The sequence below is a fragment of the Hyaena hyaena genome, unplaced genomic scaffold (genome assembly GCF_003009895.1).
Source record: "Hyaena hyaena isolate Hyena2069 unplaced genomic scaffold, ASM300989v1 scaffold_686, whole genome shotgun sequence".
NCBI classification, from domain to species: Eukaryota; Metazoa; Chordata; class Mammalia; order Carnivora; family Hyaenidae; genus Hyaena; species Hyaena hyaena.
In genome coordinates this window covers 999,571-1,016,244 of record NW_024081319.1, presented here as the reverse complement: position 1 = coordinate 1,016,244, position 16,674 = coordinate 999,571, and the positions used below count along the sequence as shown (strand labels likewise).

The window sequence follows — 16,674 nt, the reverse complement described above, 5'->3', positions numbered from 1 at the left end:
TAGTTTCAGTTCTCGGCACACATCTGAAAACCCCTTTAAAGTTTTAGGTAATTCTTCAGGTTTGGGGGAATTCGGCCGCTGCCTAGCTGACGGCGGTGGCTTTGGATACGGGGACTTAACGAGGAGGAGGTGTGCAAGCTCATGTCTTCCTTCCACACGGCAGCTGCCGCCTCCTGTGCCACCCTGGCTTTCGCCTCCACCATCAGCTCCTTCCGGGGGGGCCGAGGGCACTAGGGGACTCCCTCTGCCCCGCGTTCCCAGCCCACATGCAACTGCTTTCCGCACCCATTTTCCTTCAGAGTTAATCTGCTAAGCGGAAGGTGGGGTTGAAGGTAGAGGGACGCTTAGGGTTTGAAAGCTCCGCCGCCTCTGTCCCACCAAAGGCTACTTCCAGCCCCAGCAGTGTCGCGAACCATGGGTGCTGGGTGACGTTGTGACTGCTCATTTCCAGGCGTTTAGAAGAACAACTCTCAATGAGGAAAAAGCGGTTAGAAACCAGAGCATTTCAGACTCGGAGTAAAGCTTATTTTTCCTGCGGGAGTTTCAGTAATTCTTGTTTGTACACAGACGTGTAACACCAGGTCGAAAATGCTCACGGTCTACCCAGAGTGCTGGCTGAGCACACATTCTTAGAGCCTTGGTCACCCTCTACTGTGATCAACAAAAACTGTTTCCAACCCCCCCCCCGCCCCGCCCTGCCACAAACAATCAGGATATTCCCAGTAGGACCTCACAATCAACTTCTCAAGGATCACTCTTTGCCCATCAGGTGAATGCCTGTGTTCCCTCACGTTTTTTGGCTCCTGCCGAAATGCCTCCAGGATGTAGGGTAAAGGGAAGGAAGCTTGGTTTTAGGGGACAGACTTAAATGCCGTGCCCAGCAGACTGGGTCAGCACCAGATTCGGATGGTTTGAAAAAGGAAAAGAGCCTGGATTACTCTTGGAGCGCAGACCACTACTTACTCAACCGAGTCTCTGGGCATGGAGGATTGTCAGGAGTAATTTAACTAAAAGCACACCACGAAAGGGCAGGTAGGTTCTTCTTGCTTTTGTTCTTAAAGAAATTTGTGAAAACTAAGTTTTCTTCTCTGTTCATCAACTTGCTTAGCGTGTCTTCACTCACTTGAGGTGAACAGCCCTCTGTGGAGTTCCCTCATGGGATCTGGTGGGTCCCGTCCCTGAGAACACCTGAAACACGACTGAACGAGGGAAAAAGCTATTTATGCCAGGCCTCCCCGCGACTCCCCACCCCTGGGCTATTGAGTTTAAAACTACGCTATCAGTTTTCTTCCCTTTATCTTCAGACACCGACATTTATATTGCCCTCCCACGAGCAGACGCTTTTTTAATTCAGGGATGTTAACACACACACCCACCCCCCAGACTGAATGGAGAATAAAACCTAAAAGAGTTTGAAACGTGACCTTTCACAGTGCTAGCAGGTCAATAATAAATAAAAGCACCAGAGCCCATTGTCTTTATTATCAAAGTTTATTGTTGGGGTCAATTTCTACCTACTGGGGAGTACAACTATGTCTCGATATGTGCTCTAGTAATTCTAGGGTAATAGCCATTCTGCAAAATAGTTGTACTGGGACTCTGTTAAGCATAGATCATAATTCAGTGGAAGAATGAGCCCAGAAACACCCTGACAGTAGAGCCATTACTCTAGGATAAAGTTCCAGTGCTGTGCAACCTGTAAGGCATCATCTCTCAGCTGATGATGAGACTCAAGAAGATGGTGGTGGAATGACATAGGAGTCGAACCCATTTTCTACTCTTCTCTGCGAGAAAACTACGGCTCCGATGCAGGAACCCAAAATTAGATCTTATAAAATTTAAGCTCCCAAAGCAAGTAAAACAGGACATAGAGAAAAGGGCCAGGAACCAGGGCAGTGGAGGGTAAACTAAGCAGAAGTGGAGGGAATGGAAACTTCTGGAATGGAAAATAGCTGTATTTAGATGCCATTTAAGAGAACAGATAATACAGTACAGGTGAATGCAAACGGGGAACAGTCCCAAAATTGAAAGTTATTCAGATACCAGAAACGAAGTGAAAGTTCCTCCCTTGGAGGAAAACTGGCTTTTAAACTGATGAGGAAGGCGGGTCACTAACAGGAGAATGAGTACCTGAGTAGAAATAGGTGTTTCAAGATGCCAAGAACAGTCCAGTCTGTGAGCGGAGTCTACCGGAAGGAAAAGTGGTTATGGTGGCCTGTTCTGCACATCAGACATTGGAATGACATTTCTGGCAATGGCTTTGTCTAGAAGGTCCTGGCATGGTTTTTTTGTAGCACAGAGAGCTTGGAATGTTCTCATAACGCTCATCGTGTGTGGGAATGCAGATTACTCTGATGTAAAAATCCAATGACCGCCCATCTATTCCTGCAGGACAGAAGGACATTAGAAGCCTTGGAACGGCTGCGGCTAAAGGCCCGCCTCCTCTCATGTCCTTGTGATAAAAATATTAAAGAAACCAACAGCAGGTCTTGCTGGGTCAGGGAGCCTTGTGCCATGTGGACAGCAGGTAATTTCGAGCGACTTCTTCCGTAGGCAGCCTGAGACACCGAGGAGCCGGGTACTAAATGCTGCCCCATCGTTAAACAGAATGACACAGAGGGCCACCAAAGACCCTAAGAAAGTCTAGCTGCCAATGAGACTGGGAAGGTAACTAAAACGGCAGAGCCCGCTAACCTGCATCTTCCACCGTAACCTAGTTTGTCTGTGGAAAAGCCATTTGCGGGCACCGGGCCGGGAGGCCCGAATTTTGTTACTATTAGTATCTCCTTTGTCCAAAAGAGGAAGAGTCTAGTAGCAGGTGTACATACGGGACTCATTTCTACAAGGCCTTCTCTGCAGGCTTGACCTTTGTGGGGACAGGCTCTGCTCTTGGAAGCATTTTTAAAGGCGAAAGAAAAATGTACTGGAGGTTCTCTCCGCAGAGGGGACATCAGTGGAGCTGGGCCCACAGGGGTCTCCTGTTGGTGACAAACGAACAGCCTCTTCTCCAGGAAATACCTTTGTTCGTTCATATTTACAGCTCTCTTTTGATGGACACCTGGATTAATCTCTCAAACACAAAGAAATGGGGCAGACGCAGTTTCTTCCCTAATCATGTCTCCACTGAAATCAAGGGTCCTAGGCTTTTCTGACACGTGGTGGATGGGGGGTGGGGTAGGCCGTGTCACAGGACAGGGGGCACAGTCCGGACATGGGGTCGCTCGGCCCCCCGGCCTTCTGCGGCTGCCTGTGCGTCCACACTCGGAGGTATCTTCTTGAGGATTTTCCTCTCACCTCTTTCAAACAAACAGTGCCATGTGCTGGAAAACAGAGAGCCGAAGTGTGAATTGACCCACCGGACTTTAGAAATCGTATACATTTTAACAAACTCGATTCTTCCACTAGATTCCCAAACAGATGAAGAGAGCCAGTCTTCTGCCCATCTGTGCCCTACTAAATCTCCTTTTACCGAGAATCCCCAACAGCTTCTCTCACTTCCTCAGTGCGCAGAAGGGCAGCTGACGGAAGAACTGGCGGTCATGACAGGCAGAAGGTCATGCTTGATAGTGGACGTAAATACCTATCTTTATAGCTGCCGCCTTGCCCTGTCTCTTCCCCTTCCTCTTCTGGTAGCAAAGAACTTAGAAAATTAAACACACACACACACACACACACACACACACACACACACACACACACGTTATTTAACAAGGAGAGGGAAAGCAACAAAACGTAAAATAAGACTTAAAAACTCCCTGGAATTCAGTCTGATCGCGGTTAGCAGAAAAATGCTGAATTCATGGAGGGAAAGGATAGTGGACACGAGAGGGACAGAAAAGCAGTTTTGGTGATTTGGATTTAACAATGAGAACGCCTCCTTGACGCCACGGTTATATAAGGGGGTCCCAGAATTCCAGCGGGGTTCATGGCACGAGCACAGTTTGGTTCGGGGCAGGGAAGGAGACCTAGGGGACTCTCGCACTTGTGCGGCCAGGAGCGAGACCAAAGATTTCATTAGCGTCTCCTTTGGAGAAGAAAACAACTAGGACGGAACCCCTTAGTTACGCTATAAAAGGAAGAAGAAACGTCAAAAGGAAGAAGAAGTGTCAAGATAGTTTTAGGTCCTATGTAAAGGAAAGAATAACCTTCATATTAAACACTGTGTCTAGGGAAAAAAATTGACAATTAGGGAAATGAGAGCAAGAGGGTAAAATGAATTACTTGTTCTTTCTGTACATTTCCCACTGTGCCTGGCTGGCTGTTCTCTCTCAAGGGGTGTGTGTGTGTGCGCGCGCACTGGGGGATGTACATGTAGGCTCACACCCCCTAGTGCTGTCAGTCCCCATCTCCACTTCCTCTTGGAGCTGCCCTTCCGTAGGCGACTCTGAACATTCCAGACCTACTGCCCTCAGTCCTCAGGCTGCATGCACGGAGGTGTTAGACACGCCCACGGTCTTCTCCTTTTCTGGCGCAAAGATTCCAGTTGCAAATCTACCCTGCGGACGGCAGTGGGCCGCGTGAGGTCACCGCCGTTGCTCACGCCACCCCCGAGAAGGGCACTATGAGAGTAAGACCATGTCTTAAAACTCTTTTGAAATCCTAGGGAAAAGCGAACCGACGCTATTGTTTCTAGGTCCCTGTGGGCCCCCGCAGGCCACGCGGGGACGGAGAGCGGAGGCCGCAGCCCGGGGCTCCCCCTGCACCTCTGGCCGCGGCCCCAGACAGCACCGCCGCTCCGAGCGGCAGACACGCGCCCCGGCCCTGCTCTTCCCCGCGACTCCCAAGGGAACGAAACAAGCTGGCGTTTCAGAGCAGACGGTCTGCTAACTGAGCCACGTCAGGCGATGCTCCTCTGGGCCCAGATCACTTGGGCGCGACCGCTCTCCTCGTGAGGGGGTCCGGGGCCGGGAGCGAATCACCCACAAAACAAGCCAAGCAACAGCAGTCGGACGAGGAGAAGCTGGCGGCCCGTTACCCGCCGCACGTACCCCCGGCCTCAGGGTGCCCGGGAGCGGAGAGCAGCGGCGGGAGGGAAGGGCCGGGGGAACACGAACAGGTCTGGCCGGGAAGGCGCGGGGCGCTTACCTGGTGTCCCCGGCTGTCAGTTGCCCTCCGGCGCGCTCTCGGGGTCGCATTCCTTGGGTGCCTCCCCTCCCCCCGGCAGCTCGCTCTCGATCTCCCACAGGACGTCGTCTTCGTCCTCCAGGCTGCTGGAGATGTGGCACCTCTTGAACCCCTGGATGATGGATTCACTGGAGATGCTGTTCCACGCGACCATGACCCACTCCAGGAAGAGGCCCAGGGGCGGCTTCTTGGCGTTGCCGGTGGGGCTGAGCGCCAGGTTCCCGGCCAGCAGCCAGTTGGAGTACTGGGCCCGGACGCTGTCGTTCAGCGGCTTGTATACCACCACGTCCAGCACCTGCAGCTGCGAGGTCAGGCCCCCGGGGATGATGACCATGTCGGTGTTCATGCTCTCCATGGAGCTCTTCACCGAGTCGGTGGCGTGGCCGCGGAAGCCGTTCAGGATCAGCATGCCCCGCTGCTTGGGCGCCGCGCCCGTCCGCCGCCGCCACACCACCTCCAGCCAGTCCTGCATCAGGTCCTCCGTCATCCAGCCATAGCGGTGGCACCGGATCTCCATCCCGCTGGGGAACTTGCCGGGGGGGATGTACGTGCCCCTCAGGATGATGTAGGGCGGCAGCTTCCTCCCGTCCGCCAAGACGCCCAGCATGGCGGTGATTTTCAGTTTCTCCCTGCCGGGCGTCTTCACCAAGACGGGCTTCTCGCCCTGGTTGTCCACCGTCACCCGCGAGGGCACCTCTAGGCAGATGGGCGTCTCATCGGCGTTCCCCATCTGGGCCACCTGGTAGCCGTGCGCCCTGCGCAGCGCCAGCACACTCCGCTGGTACGTGCCCAGCTTCTCCGTCAGGTCCTCGGGCAGCTGCTGGGGCAGCGGCACCTTGTGCCGCAGGGACAGGTCATACCTTCGCATCATCCTCCGACACCAGCCCAAGCTGGCCTTGAACCCTTTCTCCGGAATGTTCATTTCCTGGGCGATCTCCAGAGCTTTCAGCTGCATGGCCTCCCTGGTGATCGGGTCCCCCTTGGCCTGCATGTACCTGACGTACTCGGCCACGCGCTGGTCCACCAGGGCGAAGCGCCCGTTCTTGGGGCCGCGGAACGCCCGCCGCATGGCGTGGGCGTTCTGGAGCTGCGGCTTCACCTTGCGCCAGTCTCGAACGTTCTTCTCCAGCACCCCGAACTGCTTGGCGGCCTGGCAGTTGTTGGTGCTCTCGGCATACTCCACCACCATTAACTTGAACCCCGCGTCGTAACTGCGCCGCATGCCCCTGCTGAACTGGAACTTGCCGGCGAGATCGTCCGCGGAGAGGTCATACCCCGGGAAGCCCATGGCCATGTAGAAGGGGTACCCCTCACTCCACTCGGGCAGCTCCGTGAGCTCCCGGGGCAGGCGGAGGCCAAAGCCGTCCAGGTGCTGAGGCTGAGGAAAGTGGGGGGCGGCGTTCATCGGCCCCACCCAATCCGGGGGCTTGACGTCCAACTCCTCGTTTTCTGGGACACAAACAGGGACGAGCAGACATAATGACAGTAAGTAAAAGGCGGTCTGGCCTATTCTGATTTTCTGGGTCAAAACGCTAAAGACTGTCGTAATCTGAGGGTCACCCGAAGGAGTAACTTAAACAACAGAAAACGCCTCCCCAGTCCTTACCCGTGTGCCAATTCCTGTGGTCGCCGCACAGGTGTCTCCACAGTACCTGGGTGTACCTGACAGCACCTGTGCACCATCACTCCTTTGCAGGTGCAGCCACAGAAATGAAGTAATACATCAAGGGGGCTGAGCGACCCAGTGCCAGAGCTGGGACCAGAACACAGGTGCCAAACCTGGCCCCCATGGGCATTTTGCGGGGCCACGTTTGGGTCAAAATCGCTTTTATGTAGATGAAAAGCCAAACAGAAGCCATGCTACAATACGGTAGCACAGAATTCAGAGGCATCACGGCCTGACTCACGTCCCCTCTGCCGAGAAGAGCTAGGGCAACACCATACTTAGTAAAGTTACACTTATAAGGCAGAGCACTAGTTCCCTCAGACCAAATCAGCACTTCTGTACTTAGAATGTGGTCACAGAAACTGGGTAGGACTTGGGAAATTATCGTGATCGCATCTAGACTGTGGGGCCATCGGTTGCAAGATACACCACTGAAAAAGAAAAAAAAATGCTGTCCATTTTAAGAGTTCTTCTCAGTTTCAGAGATGTTACCGCAGTGGGGGGAAAACATGTCTGAGAATCAACGAACTATGGCATTTTAAACCCTCACCTACAGAGGGAAGGCAAATAAAATCACTGGCTGCTTAGAAGCTGGATTGATCCAGCCGGTATCCTAACTGTGCTGTGAATCAAGGACCATGCGCTTCCCAGACACGTTTGCTCACACACGTACTACAGCTGCTCTTGCTTCTTCTATCTGAGATGAAACAGGCGAGAACCCAGGGTACGTCGCCCTGGCTGCATGCTGTGTCCCATTACTCTCCTCAGTTTTCGAGGGTCCGTGGCACGCTGAGGCGGCCTCCTTCACCTGCACGTGCACAGGACCAAACGCCCCACGAGCCTGCTCTACTTCCTGAGCATACAAGGTTGCACATTGAGACTTATTACCCACGGTTCACAGGGAAAGAAATGGAGGCTCAGAGAGGTGAATGAAGTGGCCTCAAGTCACACAGCCCTAGAAAGATATTGAAAATCCAAAGCCCATAATCTTTCTGCCTCACAAACCTGCCTTAGCTCTTAGGTGCCCCACACAACGTACAAGGAAACTTAAGATCCGGGTTCACAACGCTCTCCCCGGACGCATGCTGAGTGATTTCACTGTAGTACCTGCAAAGCTTCCTCCTTGGAGCTGCCATTCGTCTGAATTCTGAGACTCCTCGTCACCTTCCAGCCGAGTGATCATGTCGGGCTTAGGGAATGGGAATTCTGTCCATGGGAGATAAAACACATAAGAGCTGTGTGTTGCTGCCTTGGAGCAAAATAAGTACTTTGTAATACGTAAGGAATACCTTCCCCCCACCCTCGCGCACACTCTCCACGTGGAGGTTTACAAAGGCCAGGGGGGAACGGGCTCAGGGGTAATTAAAAAGAAAACATGACGGGAAAGAAGTCTGTCCAAGGGCATTTCTGGATCTCTGCTAATGAGGGCTGGTACGAGCAATAGTGAAAAGAACTTCACTGGGCAGGTCCCTGACCTGGTGAACATTCTGGTACCTAGATGAGAAAGGAGGAAACCCCTCCAGCTGGCTACATCCTAATTATACAGATTGTCAATGCCAGGAGGGGGGGCAAGGATTCCCTGGGGGTAAGTTCCCAAGCGGCTGAGGCTGACGGGGTAACAGAGAGGCCTGCCTTCCCTCCGTGAGACCCGGGCCCAGATCTATGGCGACTTTTCTTAGGTCAGGGCTGTAATTTATTTTTTATTTCGATTTTTCCTGATGTGAACATCTGGGTCGGGTGAGGGTGGCTGAGCGCCGGCCCAGGTTGGCGCAGGACACAGTGTGTATATCCTGCCTGGATCCAAAACAGGAAACGCCACGGGCACAGGCATCGAGGGGCCAGAGGCCGAGTTCGGGAGAAGGGGGTGCTGGGTGCGCCAGGGAAGAGAGCGGACAGAGCTCTGGGCCCACGGCTGCAGGAGACTGAGGGAAACAAGCCTTACCCAGCGACAGGACGGTTTCGTAGTTCATCCTCATGACCTCCCGGTACAGCGCTTTCTGCTGCTCCGTCAAAACGTCCCACTCGTCGTCGGAAAAGTAGATGGCCACCTCATCGAACAGGGCGGGCACCTGGCAGGGAACAGGCCTTCTCAGGCTGCCGGGCGGGCTGACACCCCCCCCCCCCCCCCCCCGGTCACGGGGGCGGGGACGCGGAGGGGCCGCACTCCAGGAGAAGCCCCCAGAGAAGCCCCCCGCCGCGCTCACCAGGCACCACATCGGGATGCGGGCCGCTGGGCCCCCACCCACTCCAGGCTCAGGAGCCGGGGCTCCCAGGTGAGCGCCCTGAGGCGGTCCCCCCACCCCCGGACGCCCCGCCCAGCCACCACCCTGGCCCCCTCAGTCACAGATCCCTGGCCCGGGGCGCAGGCGGCTCCTGGGCGCTCCCCACCTGCGGGGGTACCGGCCGCAGGTCTGACTCAGAACCCAAACCCCCGGGGGGAGCCGCCGGGCCCCTCCCACCCTTTCCGGTGCGCGGGGGGGGGGGGGGGGCCCTCAGGGCCAAAGTTTCCGTGAGGCGGCAGCGGAGCACACCAGCTGCATCTCCCCTTCCCTCCCCACACGGACCCCGCGCCCCCGCCCCGCGGGAGGGGCCAGGCTCCCCGCTCTTCCGCCCCCCCCCTTGTGTCTCCGTCACGAAAAGTCCTACTGCAAAGCCGGCCGCGTTCAGGGGTACGAATCGCCGCCCCGGGGTCCCCGCCTCCAGAGCCATCCAAGGCCGAAGCCCGCGCCGTGCTGTCCTGTCCGCTTCAGAAACTGGCGCCCGCTCGGTCCGTGGCTCCTTCCGGGGCGCGGACGGCGGTCACTCGCACCCACTGGCCTTTCTCCGTCGCCAGGGCTGCCCGCGCCCTCCCTCCCACCCCCAGCGCCCCGCGCGGGGAGCACTGCCGGGGGAGGCCCTGCGGCTCCCCAGCAACCCCATTTACTCCAGGAGGGCCCGGGCTCGGAGAGGCCTGGTTGCTACTCAAAGCCACGCAGCCAGCACAGGGCAGGGCCGAGACCGGGACGCAGCTCCACGCTGAGGTCAGGGCTCCTGCTCCTCCAAGAGCAAAGCCCTGCGCGCCCCCCCCACGCCCCTCGCTGTACTCCGGGCTTGCTGCCGCCCGGCGCACCGGTCCCTGACCTTTCGGGCCCCCCACGTGGCTCTCCCACTGCCTCCGAGGTCCTGCCCGACGCGGCCTGGCTGACACCCACCCACCCATCTTCCAAGACAGCCCTGACCCGCTGGGACCCGGGCTCCACACCCTGGGGGCGCGCATCACACTGCAGTATTCTCTTGGTTTAGTGTCTGCTCCTTACACTAGGATCCAAGCTCACGGAGGGCAACACCTATGCTATTTATTCCACCTCCCGAAGCTTAGGACACTCCTGTGGCTAGTAATCACTTAGAACGTATTTTTTTAAGTTTATTTATTTATTTTGAGAGAGAGAGAGAGAAACAGTGTGAGCAGGGGAGGGGCCAAGGGGGGGAGAGAGAGGGAGAGACTGAGAGAGAGAAAGAGAGGGAGAGAATCCCAAGCAGGCTCCTCGCCACCAGCGCAGAGTCCCATGTGGGGCTCGAACTCACAAACCACAAGTTCACGACCTGAGCCGGAACCAAGAGCTTAACCGACTGAGCCCCCCAGGTGCCCCCAAAACGTGCGTTTGAATAAAAGAGTTAAGCAAACAATATCCAAATCTCCTTTCTCTGGTTGCTCTTAGAATAGGTTCACATAATCATTAAAATCTCTTAGAAAACCAAGCCTCCTCTTCGGGGTGAGGGTGAAACACCAGGAGGTAAACGTGGGTGAATCCTAGGTTCCCCTCAGACTTCATCATCTGGGAAGCCGGTCAGCCAGGAATTTTCCACCCCACCCCTTCTCACTTCCCAGCCTTCTGAACAACTCTCCTTTTGGCCTTTTCTCTCCCTAGGAAATTCCAGATCCAGGCCATACCTATTTATAGTCCCCTTCCCTTTGCTGATAAAACGGGACACAGGACTGGCTCTGCCTGTCTTTTCAGAGGGGCCCCCGACACTCACAGAAGAAAACCGTGCTAGGCCTGGTAAAAACGTCAGGAGCCCCAAGCTCTAAGGAGGCCAACTGGCGCCACATTCACATCCTCACATTCATGACGGAGCCACAGAGGATCTCGAAACAAGCCCACATTATGCTCCAGGACACCCGGTCCAGCGGCTTAGAAATTCTCCTCACAGCAACCCTCTGTGAGGACTGAGCAAGCCTTCGGCCCGGCCTCCTCCGGCCTCCCCTCTCTCCACAGAGGCTTTTTCTCTGGCTGAGCACAGCACAAGGTAAACAGGGCCTGCCCTGGGCAAAACCCCGGAGCCAGGCAGCCTGTGTTCAATCCCAAACACCCCACCTTGGCCTCAGAGGCGGGGACCCTCAATCCCTGCCCTCCCCCTTCCCTCAGAAGACGCAGGACGCGTCCCATAGGTGTTCTTCCTTCGGCCTGTAGGTACTGCCCTGCTCTGCCCGCAAGCTGGCATTCCAGAGCCCGTCTCCACGGGAGACTGTCAGGAAGTACCCACACCCCGCACAGCCTCACGCTGACGAAGCTGCATAACCACCCAGTGCAGGTCTCCGAGCAGAGGGAGGGCTGTTACCAGTGCACGAGAGAGCACCTGCTGTATGCCAGGCTGTGCAGGGCACTCCCTCTTACATGTTTGTCTGTGTTTTTTTTTTTTTTTTTTAATGTTTATCTTTGAGAGACAGAGACAAGAGGGTGAGCAGAGGAGGAGCAGAGAGAGAGGGAGACACAGAATCCCAAGCAGGCTCCAGGCTCTGAGCTGTCAGCACAGAGCCCGACGCTGGGCTCGAACTCGTGAATCGGGAGACCATGCCCTGAGCCGAGGTCAGACACTCAACCGACTGAGCCCCCCAGGCGCTCCCCTCTTACATGTTTATAAATACTTATCTTATTGAATCCTTTAAGCAATATAAAGAAATGGGAATCACTACCCCACTTTCATGGGTGAGGAAGCAGCTGCTAAGTAACTTGCCCACAGTCACAGAGTTAGAAAGCCTGACCCCAAAGCCCAGACTTTTCCAGCAGGCCGCTTAGCACGCAGACTTAGCGAGCCCCGGCCTCGCGGGAGAGCTGGGCAAGGACTTGTCCCGCACAGCTCCCGGGGAGAGGGCGGCGCCTGGCCTGCCCTGCCTCTCACCTTCTCCACCTCCGACTCTGCACGCGAGCTTTCCTCTCGGGGCTTCGGCTCCCGCTTTCCCCGTGTCCGCGGTGCAAGCCGGTCTCCTCCCCGGGCCAGGGCCACTCAGGAAAAAGACTCAGTTCGGGTGCATTCTTCCCTTTCTCTACCCAATCCTCCTATGGACTCCATTATCCTAACGGAGGGCAGAGTTCTTCCGTTGGAAAGGCTTTGATCGATCACCCTACCACGATTCTCTGCAACCCAACGACATATTTAAGGAACAGAATTCATTTCTCTTCTTCCCCTGGCTTCATGCCCCAGGACAAGGTGTTTCAACACCAGCACTACTGACATTTTGGGCCACAGAATTCTTTGTCATGAGGGTTGTCCTGCGCGTTGCAGATGTTTCCAGCGGCCCTGGCCTCTCGCCAGGAGATGCCTGGTAGGACCTCCCACTCCCCAACCCCCACCCAAAATGTCTCCAGATATTGCCAAAGGTCCCCAGGACGGGATGGGGACATTCCCACTGCTCAAGATCGGGTCCGTGCTCGCCTTCGGCAGAAAAGCCTCTTGAGTTCTCCAGCCGAACGAGACCCTGCCTTGAGCTGACTGCCCCGAACACCGTGCTAGGGATAGTGGTCAGCCCCCCACCTGCCCCGCAAGCCTGGCAACCCCAGGCCAGGCGTCCGGTCTCGAGACCACCAGCACTGTGCTCAGCGATCCCGGACAGAGGGCAGACAAAAGCCCTCTCCCCCAGCTGCCTCCTCCTTTCCCAGCCAAGCGGGGTCTCCGCCTCACTCCCTTCTGGCTGTTCCCGACCCACAGCCACCTTCACCGCACCCGTTTCTTCCAAGGTTCTCCATGCTATCCGGATGTTCCGGGTGGGCCGACTTAGCCTTCAAGCCCGGGTTTCTACCGCCTTGAGGTCTTGCTCCAGGCCGGATGGGACTCACCCCTGTCCTCGAGGGTCTCCCCAGCCCGAGGATCAGAACTAGACAGGCGGTGGGGGTGGGCGGGGGATACGAAAGGAAAGCCGCAGGGCCACCCACAGCGCCGGACCTGGACCTGGAGCCTGGTGGCCTGCGTGTCTCGCGGGTGCGGCATACATACAATAAAACGCACTGCTGTTAAGGGTCCAGCTTAAGAGACAAATACTCATTTAAGAACAAATGTCGGCGGACGCATGTAACCTTGGGACAAAGTAATAACCTCTCTGCTCCCCAGGCCTTTGGTAGGGGAGGGGGGCTGGACTGGACGGTGGGGCGCCCGGGATCCTAGGACGACGAACCTCCTACTGGAAGCGAAGGATATAACGGATTCCTATACCGTCCAGACACAGAACCGACCAGGGAACAGGAACACAACTTGTTGCAGATTTCCAGTTTTTACCATTTGTGCCTAAACGTCATGATGTCGAGTGTGTACTGGGGATAATTACACACGATTATAAGAATAAACGCCTGTTGCGCTTACATCGCTCCCCACCCCCCTCACCCACCCCCGGGGTGTCTGGAAGCGCCCCTTGCACAAGCGTGAAGTCTGCTCAATTTTCTGGGGGAGGCGTGTATGGCGCTCTGGCCCACGAGCAAAACCTAGCGGCCCCAGCGACTGGCATGGCTGAGCGTGGACCACACTGCTCTTGTATTTTTATAAATTCCATCTACTTCTATCATAGTCTTCTGTCCGGATGTGTCCCACGTCCTCTGCCGCCCACCACCCCTTCCCTGAATCCGGGCCGCCTGGCCATGCAGCTCCCCGGCGTGTGCCCTCCGAGGAGAGGCGTTCACACGGAACCACACGGCCTCACCTCCTGAAGCTCTCCGCCTGTGGGCGCAGTGCCCCACGTCTTATGTCAAACGGTTCTCTTCAGCCAGCAGCGGGTGCAAAAGCCCCTCTCCTTCCCAAAAGTCAGTGAGGCTCCTCTGGGCCCTCTTCCCTGCCAGGCCTGCGTGGGGGCTCCCCCCGCGTCCCCAGCCTGTGGCCCGGATTCACCAAGAATCCTGCGAAGTTAGAGGAGGAAGGTTCCCGCACCTTTGACATCTGATCACCCTAGTCTGCCTTTAGCAAGAATCTTGTTAAGTCAGCCTAGGAAGACTCCCCCTGTGCCTGATGGCCTCTCAGTAACTTTTCACCCACGCCGGATCCTCGGCTGGAAAGCCCCGTGTGTCTCCCTACTGCATCGGCCCTGACCCCAAACTCCAGTCCTGAGCAATCTTCCTCACCACCTTCACGAGCGTCAGAATTCGTTTTTCTTTAACACGGGTCAGCAAACGTTTAGTTGGTGTCTGCGACATGCCTGGCACTAAGCAAAACAGGGGATTCGGGGGTCCAGGTGGGAGACAACCTCTCCCTCTGCCTCTCAGATTTCCAGTCCGACCGATGATAAGCCGCACGACTGAAGAGACTGTTCCCACAACCAGCGCCATTCTTCACAGTGCCTTTTAAAGCCACAGGACTGTTTTCTCAGGAATGCAAACATACCGGGCTGGGCTAGGCTATTTTTACTTCCCGTGCTTGCCTGAGGAGGAGACTGGCTCCCAGGCCGGCTCCTCTCCTCACAGCTGTGTGGACCCATCTTCTCACTTACCCAGCCACCCTCTGAGCAGATCCGGACTTTCTGCATATCTGTGGGGCCATCCTCGGGTTCCCGACTCTGAATCTCTTCTTCCTCTTCTTCTTCTTTTAGGGTCAAATTCAGAGTGTAGGCTGTGGAATCCATCTCTGCAAGCAAGATTCAGTTGAGAAAAGTCAGGCACTAGTGTGAACTGTTCAAAGCCTGGGATGGGGGGGGGGAGGGGGGGGCTCTGCCTACGCAAACCTCTTCTCCCCAAGCGCTGTTGGGGCTGGAATAAGGGAAGGAAGGGTCAGGCCTGGGGAGGAAGGGCTTTAGGAAAGGTAGCAGGAAGCGGGGAGGTGACACATTAATTATGCTAAGAAGGGCTGCAGGCAGAGTATACCTGACTGCCTTCACATCTTTAAAAAGCTACCTGTGGAAGAGACCAGACTGGTTCTGGACAGACCCAGGGGCAGAACTGGCTGGCGGGTAAACATCCTGGGAGAGGTTTTAAAGTGTGCTTTGAAAGGCAGAACTTTCTCACAGCCAGTGTCCCTTGAACATGAAATGAGCGGCAGGAGAGGGGGGTTAGCTTCTTACCAGTGAAGGTGTCTGAACTCAGACAGGACACCTGCTCAACTGGGTTCTCCCTGCAGGCCAGTTAAGCACCTGGCCGTTGGTTGGCCCAGAATACCCATCACCTGGGTTTTCCCAAGTCAAAGATCTTGTCCATGAGCTGGTTCGGAAAACAGTCATTCTGCCTTAAGGGATTTTTCCGAACCCGAGATTCAATGACAGTGAGGTGCGTGCCTGGATGCCCACGAAGGTGCAGAAATCTGTTGGGGCCCGGGCCCCCACCCCCACCCCCACCGGGAAAAGCCTCCGTGGCGAAAGGAATGTTCTCTTCGGTCCAGCTGTAGGCCAGTACAAAGGGCCGCGCTCCTGCCCTCTAGGGGCGCGGGCAAGTCCTAGGTGTGGAGTGAGTGTGCATCTTGTGGGCCGCATCCTCCCGGGGCCTCCAGAGGAGACCCCTCCCGAGTTCACAGCGTGCCGCTTGGACGTCTGCAAAAGGGACGCGCGGTGGCGGCAAGGCTGGGTCGGGGCGGGCGGAGAAGGCTTCAGGTCCCCGGGGCTGGGGCCCAAACTTGACCGCCGCCTCTCCCACGCGCTCCCGGGCAGAAGGCGGGTGGGCGGCGGCCCCGCCCCGCAGCAACGGTGCCCCGCGGCTGGGTGCCCGCAGCCCTGGCCGCCGCCGCCCACCCGCCCGCGGCCCCGCGCCCCGCCCGCGGCCGCCGCGCCCCCGGGCGCGCTCGGTATCTCCAGCCATCTTGTCCCGTTTCCCTTTCTCCGCGGCTCGGCGCCGGGAGCGCCCCCGCCGCCCCCGGCCCGCCTCCCCGCCGGGCCCCCCGCCCCCCGTCCCCGGCGCACCTGCCGGGCGGCCGGAGCCGGCGCCGCCTGCCACCCGGCGGGCCGGCAACAAAGGCGACGGCGGCCGCCGCAGCCGCAGCCTCGCGCCCCCGCCCCTGCCGCCGCCGAGCAGCCCCGGGGCCGCGGGAAGGGCCGCGCCGCCCCGGGCCTCCGGCCCGCCGCCCGCGCGCACTCACCGGGCGGCCGGGGCGCGGGCCGGGGCCGCGGGAGGTACGCCGAGGGCTGCGGCCCCGCTGTCACAGCGCCATCCCCGCCGCCTCCCCGGCTTCCCGTGCGCGCGGCCCCGCGGGAGGGAGCGGGCAGGACACGTGGTGGGAGGGGGAGGGCCCGGCCGCGAGCGGAGGGTGTTGGGAGGCGAGGGGAGGAGCGCGGCTGATGTCAGCGGCCCCGCGGCGCCCGCCCCGGACCCTCCTCCCGGCGCGGCTTCCGGCGGCTCCGCGCGCCGCCCCCCCTCAGGCCGCGCTCCGCCGCCGCCGCGACCCCCCCCGCTGGGCGCCCCCCAACGCCGCCGCGCCCCCCCTCCGGCCGCCCCCCCCCGCGGCAGTCAGCTCCCAGCGCGCCGTGGGCGCCCTCGGCGGGCCAGAGGCAGGAAGAGCCCGGATTAGTGCTCTGACCGGGGGTGACCCGGGAGCGTTTATTTATCCCGTGCGCGTTTGCAGTCGCCGGGGCTTTGCATTCGCTTGGGTGAGCGCTCCGGGCCGTCTCGCCGCGCCGCGAGGAGAGCGTTAGCCAGAGTAGACCCGTGAGGGAGCTGGGGGGG

The 16,674-nt window shown here is 57.7% G+C and overlaps 1 protein-coding gene across 4 annotated transcripts; it reads right to left on the bottom strand.

The window, feature by feature from the left end:
- Positions 1-1,472: 1,472 nt before the first annotated feature.
- POGK (pogo transposable element derived with KRAB domain) lies at positions 1,473-16,219 on the bottom strand. 4 transcript variants are annotated; one of them, XM_039217409.1, is made up of 6 exons: positions 16,091-16,219; positions 14,520-14,653; positions 8,733-8,859; positions 7,898-7,996; positions 5,086-6,573; positions 1,473-3,320 (listed from the first exon to the last, which is right to left on the bottom strand). In XM_039217409.1, the coding sequence occupies exons 2-5, from the start codon at positions 14,649-14,651 to the stop codon at positions 5,102-5,104; spliced, it is 1,830 nt and encodes a 609-aa protein (XP_039073340.1). In that variant the 5' UTR covers positions 14,652-14,653; positions 16,091-16,219; the 3' UTR covers positions 1,473-3,320; positions 5,086-5,101. The 4 variants fall into 4 exon arrangements, with proteins under 4 accessions (XP_039073340.1, XP_039073339.1, XP_039073341.1 ...); XM_039217408.1 differs by lacking the exon at positions 16,091-16,219 and adding an exon at positions 15,915-16,035; XM_039217410.1 differs by lacking the exon at positions 16,091-16,219 and adding an exon at positions 15,087-15,348.
- Positions 16,220-16,674: the final 455 nt, after the last annotated feature.

Bases quoted from the DNA above. Each gene is read 5' to 3' on its own strand.
- POGK (XM_039217409.1), bottom strand. From the start codon at position 14,651: ATGGATTCCACAGCCTACACTCTGAATTTGACCCTAAAAGAAGAAGAA. The intron at 7,997-8,732 runs GTAAGGCTTGTT...TCCCATGGACAG, and splicing joins CGAAACCGTCCTGTCGCTGG to AATTCCCATTCCCTAAGCCC. The intron at 6,574-7,897 runs GTACTACAGTGA...TTTGTGTCCCAG, and splicing joins CCAAGGAGGAAGCTTTGCAG to AAAACGAGGAGTTGGACGTC.